General features: G+C 32.6%; 2 protein-coding genes across 2 annotated transcripts in view; one reads left to right on the top strand and one right to left on the bottom strand.

Annotated features, from left to right (window-relative positions):
* The window catches only part of LOC106872420 (uncharacterized), a 44894-nt gene that overhangs the window by 11145 nt on the left and 27330 nt on the right, over positions 1 to 6419 (top strand). The window contains exon 10 of the mRNA XM_014919414.2: positions 558 to 621. Within this exon, the coding sequence (XP_014774900.2) occupies positions 558 to 621 (64 nt within the window). The remainder of the gene's footprint in view (positions 1 to 557; positions 622 to 6419) is intronic.
* On the bottom strand, positions 307 to 5798 carry LOC106872421 (organic cation transporter protein). Its single transcript, XM_014919416.2, has 6 exons — positions 5698 to 5798; positions 4193 to 4566; positions 3249 to 3352; positions 2533 to 2747; positions 1481 to 1589; positions 307 to 758 (listed from the first exon to the last, which is right to left on the bottom strand). Exons 1-6 carry the CDS (start codon positions 5747 to 5749, stop codon positions 554 to 556), a joined length of 1059 nt encoding a protein of 352 aa, XP_014774902.1. The 5' UTR covers positions 5750 to 5798; the 3' UTR covers positions 307 to 553.

The following is a 6419-nucleotide window of genomic DNA, read 5'->3' as shown; positions in this document are numbered from 1 at the left end:
GTGTGTGTGTGTGTGTGTGTGTGTAACGCTTCTTTATTCGTTACTTGCCACAAAACCTAGTATGTGCACTCACTCATCCTCCACCTCTTAGGTGGTACGCTCACTCGCCTCTACGACGTAATGCATGACTGGAGAAATCATTCAACCAACAAACCAACCGACCGACCGACCGACTTTTATATCGGCTGTTATTAAATAGAAATCATACAGTTTCGATGTGCTATTTAAAAGGTGACTTCCAGTCTCACTCGTAATACTTTGAGGACAACAAAATATTCAATGTAACTGATTTATTTCACTGGAATTTACTCCATCAAAATGTTACAATGTATTGAGTCAACATCACTTAATATATGGAAATTTTCAAAACAAAATATTTTAAAATTCACATGAGATCATTTGATTTTGTTTTCAAGAACATTTATTGTAAAATATCAACGCTGAGAGTCCTTAAAACTGAAATTCTCCAATATATTCAGTCGAAAACATTATTTTTCTTCTTTTGGTTGTCATTGAAAACAGTTTCCGAATTTTACTAATATTTTCATGTTTTCTAGTTGTCCAAATCTTCAAAGGTTTGTGGCAAGTCTTTATCTTTTGTTTCTGGCAAGAATAGCAACAGTATACTGGATATAACTGAGAGAACGCCGTAGATACTGAGAGGAAGCCATTTGGCATAGAATGAAAGTTGCAGTATAAAGGGTGAACTTATAGAACCGACGCAGGAAAAAACGGAAGATATACCTAACCCATTTGTTCTGCAAACAAAAATAATATAGGTTAATATAATCTGGTAGGATTCATTTCTTTCGTTTGTTTTAATAATTCATTTCTACATAAAAGCAAAGGAAAATAACCGGAATACTGAAGAAGTCTGATCAGCCTGTAGTATTGAAAGATTATTGAATACTAATATCTTTGCAGTGGAAAATGTGCACTCAGCCATACTAAATAATCAGTGGTGCCAATCGCCTCATTCTTTTCTTGAGATTATTTCTAATTATATCATAGACTGATGTAATATATCCATCAATGAACTTATGTCTCGTTTACTTGACGGCTCATTGTCTATTGGTAAATACAGTTCTCTACTCTGTGCCCCATCGTTAATCAGTAACAGGGTGTTGAAGTTCATCATTGATAGACGAGCGAAACATACAATGAAATGGTTTGACGTAATCACATAGTATAAAAAATGAAATGATAGATTCATGATGGGATGAATAACTCCTATAGCGACAGGTTCAAATATTAATTTGATGGTAAAACGATTAAAACATGCACTGAATCGGTGAAGCAGTAAAGTCATGGTGAGGTGGCGAGCAAATTAGTAATAATTGGGTGAAATGTGAAATTGTTGCGCTTGATACAGGTATTGTACCGCAACAACCGAAATTTACGATAAATAATTTGAAAATTTATCAACTTGGTTTAAGTGAAACTTAAACATTTTCACAAAGAAAGTCAGAATAACACTTACCGAACAACTGTTGGGAATATTTCTGCTGATAAGAGATAGTTTGAAGCAAAAGCTGCAGAGATTCCAAACTTTACTAGAACAACCAAGATAACAGGAAACCAGAATGAACCTAAAATATAAAATCGAAATCTAATCACAGGTATTATGAAATGTAAAAAAATAAATATCCATTAGCGTAAAAGAACATTTTCATGTAATCCTGCATCGTATATGACTATAAATGATTTTTGTTAAGTCAAAGAATTTCGTGTCTAAAATAAATGCCAAATCTTCATCTTATAAAAAGAAAATTATTTCGAGTCTCTTATCATCCGGAACATATCGTAACAATTCGTATAATATAACTCAACCAGATAATTGCGTAATGTAATTAGTTTGAGAACCCTAACAAAGACCCTACGATTGTTGAGCAATTCGAAAGATGGTATATCAAAATGCTATTGATTATTAATCAGGTCTATATAATTTGGTAAGAGATGGAAGATCTATCACCGACATATTGACTGTACAACAAATGTATGCAAGCACATGGCATAATATTAATTTCAAAGTTTGGCACAAGGCTAGCGATTTCGCGGTGGTTAAGTCAATTACATCGACCCTAGTACTCAACTGGTACTTATTTTATCGACTTCAAAAGGATGAAAGGCGAACTCTGAGCAAAAAGTTGGAAAAAATGCCGCTAAGCATTTTGTTCGGCGCGGCAACGATTCTGCCAGCTCGCCACCTAAATCACGCGGTATAGAATTAAAATCCAGTAAGAATATGGTGAATTCATTTTCTCGTTCCGTGTGATGCTTTTCTTCATAGTTCTTCATGAATTAATAAATTTGTATCGAAAAGCACATTTGTAGTTCAGTATTAGTGAATCATAACCAGGTATTTGTTACAATATATTTGTGAACCTTTTTTTGTTTTACACAACCTAAAAAAGTACTCATTACAAAATTGATTCAAATATCGATTTTATATAAGTTAAAACTCAATAATGATTTCCCTGAAAAATAAAATAAAAGTGTATAAATTATTAAAAAAATTATGATATACATTACCTTCGGTTACAAAATTTGAGACAATGCAATTTAATCCACTAAACATCATAATGAAACTAATAGGCTTGCGATGGTCAAAACGTGTAAACAAATAACAGCAGAATAAAAGGGATGGCAATTCAACAACTGCCAGCAACAAGTAGTTTAAATAGTGGTTTCCTGCCACATCAACAGAATTAAGAGTTACTCCATAATATAACAGACTGGTGACAAACCTGTAAAACAATAAACTTTACATTACATGACCAATCTTATGTTGTTTACATATGTATTACACATGCGCTAAAATATAAGAATATATTTCATACGTAATTCTGTTTGGAACACAAAAATTAAAACGATATTTGACAGTGAGTCATGTACCTGTATGTATTCGTGAGTATATCTGCCTCAATTAAACTGGCTCATCCTCAAGGATCCGCGCGAATGCGCCAAGCCACTAGGGATGCTCTCATTATACTATTGCCCATCACCTTTATTTGATAGATAAGGTCCAAAACCTCAGTGCCTATGTGTCACACACTCTGAGCGAAAGAGACAAACTCCAGCGTTCTATCGCCGCCAGGTTTGTTCATCCGCCACCAGGCTCTATTCGTGATCTCAGAATGATGCTGTAGCATCGTCACCGGTGATGAAAAATTGTGTTTTTGTGTCAGTATGAAGCAGAAGAAAGGATATGACATTCAGAGATATTAATACAAAGAAAAGTCTCTCACCTGTCACATAAAATCCCAAATACAATTGATCCAACAAGATAACCAACAAAATAAACCGACTGCAAAGTGGATTTTAACCATTTTCTCTCACATATTAAATCAAACTGTCAGAAAATAAATGATATCAGATTACAAAATCAAGAATTTCACTCACTTTTTGTTTAAATATGGAATTATACAGCTCGGGGTATTTACTTAGTATTGCTCTTTATTTCGAGGAACAAATAGTTTGGTTTTTATAGGTAATGTCGCATTGGTTAATCAAACAAAAATTTTCGCAAATATTATCTATAATTAAATTAGATATTTCTGAACAATTACTATGAAATCAAAATATTTACAAAAAAAAAACAAAAAAACAATTGAAATCGTTCTTACTATTAAGCCATAACTTTAACAAGTCTATATAGTCACCAACGCCTAGGAATTGTCTGATTACTTTCTGATACAAACACCCTAATATCAGCCTATAAAAACAGCTTCTAAACACTCTTGTACTTAAATTCTTTGAGTACTTAAGATAAGATTTTCACTAGATCTACGCTGGTTATCAGCAGCCACCTATTGACCCTGTTTCCTGCTAACTATTCCTGATGCGGTACTCTTTGGGTTTCGAAATTTTGAAGCTGGAAAAAATACTCTCTACTTCTTGACAAATACTCTCTCTCTCACACACACACACACGAATATATATGCATACATATATACAAACACATATGTGTGTATGTATATATATATATATACACACACAGATACTCCTACACACGTATACATTCATACATACATGCATGCATACATACACACACACACACACACACACACACACACACACACACACACACACACACATATATATATATATATATATATATATATATATGTAGGTATATACATGTGTATATTGTAATACAGCAATTAGTTAATCGATTCATTCATTCACTCACCTCGCTTACAATTGTAGAAAACTCCTCCGTCAGAAATTTCCGTCCATAAGGACACTGTAGTTTAGATGAATTACTTGGTGGTGTTGTATAATATGTCCCAGTGAAACTATTGTTATATACAGAACACTGATCGTCGCCGTCTGGTTGAAGCATTTGCAAATATTCATTCTCTGTAAGATTTGCAGGAATTAACGAAGCATTACAATTTGGTGGATAACATAAGAAAGGAACGCTTGCTGTGAGAAATGTCATGTTCACCGCCGGAAATTCTGTCAGCATCCATATCATAAAAATATAAGTTAATAACCAGTGCTGATAAGGTCCAAAACTACCACATATTTCTAAAATGTGTGTAATATCTTTATCTGATATACCTGAAAAATTAATAATATAAACCATGTGATATATACATATTATTATAATATTAATTATATAAATATCAAAATGAAAATACTTCGTAATGGGCTTTGTTGTTCAATAAAATTACATTGTAGATAGAAATATTGATATTAGAATTATTTGTTAAGGTTATCTCTCCAGATTTTCAATTGAAGTTATAGCCAGCACTGAGCAATACCGTTTCCAACTGTGTTAACCTCAACATGTGATTTAATAGCACTGCTAACACAGTAGGACACAGCATTGACTTATAAAACGTTTAATATGCTTTGTAGTATATTATAGTTGCATAACGATATGAGGTTTATCCTCAAGTAATCAAAACTATTTGTGTGAATTTACTTTAAATTTGACGTAAGCCACGTGAAAAAAACATCATTCCATTGGTCTTACAATGAAGCAATGTAGAAAGTAAAATCCATCTTGTTATTTATGCTACTACACCGTGTATATGGAATGTTTCATTTGACTTGTGAAAGATTCACAACGTAGTAGTTTATCTTCTTTCTTTTTGTCTTTCTTCTTTTGCTAATCGCCTAGCTTTCCTGTTTCCCTTAACATCTGTTGTTTACGTACCCAAATCATTGCTATTTGTTCATCATTTTTCGCTACTTCATTATCAATTTTTATGAGGATATTTTCAGTTTTCTAAATCCAACCTCTTGATGTTCTTGATTGAAATCAATGTTGGTTCGACAGATTATCGTCGGGACAGAAACCCTATCAATGTTTTACTGAAGGCGTACGTTTGTTCAATTCCAGACTGGTGTTGCATACTTACTAATATCAACGCAGAGAGGAATGTTAAGAATTATTCACAATAAATCTTGTGAATGTTTAGCAAAGGATAAAATCTCGACTTATTTGTTCGAATATGATTATAAAATTTGGTGTCGAAATATTATCCAGGTATTAAATTTTATATTATTACTTTTTCTTTCCTTAAATAAACTAAATCACAATCAGTGCACATATAAATCCACTAGAACAAAACAAAACATTTCTCGGGTTAAAATACTTTCTAACACGTTAATCAATTATTAAAATAATTAGTTCATAAGAAAGTTTATGAACGAGTCGTAATTGGAACATATATAATTATTTACGTGTAGATGTTTGTGCTTTTGATTCCAGTTGATATTCTTCGTTTTCATCCATTGTAACAACACAGATATTTTAGAACTTCTCTTCAAATTTGTTATTTTCATTTACCTAAAAGAATATTTCAAAGAGAAACAAAAATAAAAAAAATATTAATTGAATGAGTAAAATTATTCACGTCTATTCAGAGTATACAATGTTAGCAGATATATTGTAATACGGTTATTATATTAACATCGGTTATTTTAGGCAACAAGCTATATTTTTCTTGCAAGAATAAAAAATAGTTTTCCAAAGGTAATTTCTTTTGATCGGTTCTCAGAACTTCTCCGATGACGTTGACATTTTTGTCTACCACCAATCCCCTACAGACTGTCAACATGCGACTTCCACCGACCACACCACCCAAGTTTGCTCTCTCGGTCCTTCTCAAAAAGTTGCGAATAGAAATAAGCCAAATAGATAAAGACAGGATTATTACTTCATTATTTTAGTGTATTTCTATTCCATTGGTATATTCTCCTGATATCTACTTTCGTTCATCTGCTTTCTTTACTTTCATATCAGCTTCGAAAACATTGTGCATGCAACCGACTTCCTTCACCGGATCAACCCGATCTGTACATATATATATATATATATATAGGTATCTATGTGCGAATATGAATGTATGTAGAAGGTTGAAAAGAGACACAGGAGCTGATATGTATAAGGAAAACACGACAAG

The sequence above is a fragment of the Octopus bimaculoides genome, chromosome 13 (assembly GCF_001194135.2).
Source record: "Octopus bimaculoides isolate UCB-OBI-ISO-001 chromosome 13, ASM119413v2, whole genome shotgun sequence".
In the NCBI taxonomy this organism is placed as follows: Eukaryota; Metazoa; Mollusca; class Cephalopoda; order Octopoda; family Octopodidae; genus Octopus; species Octopus bimaculoides.
Note: the sequence above shows the minus strand (reverse complement) of the source record. Positions and strands in the feature narration are given on the sequence as shown.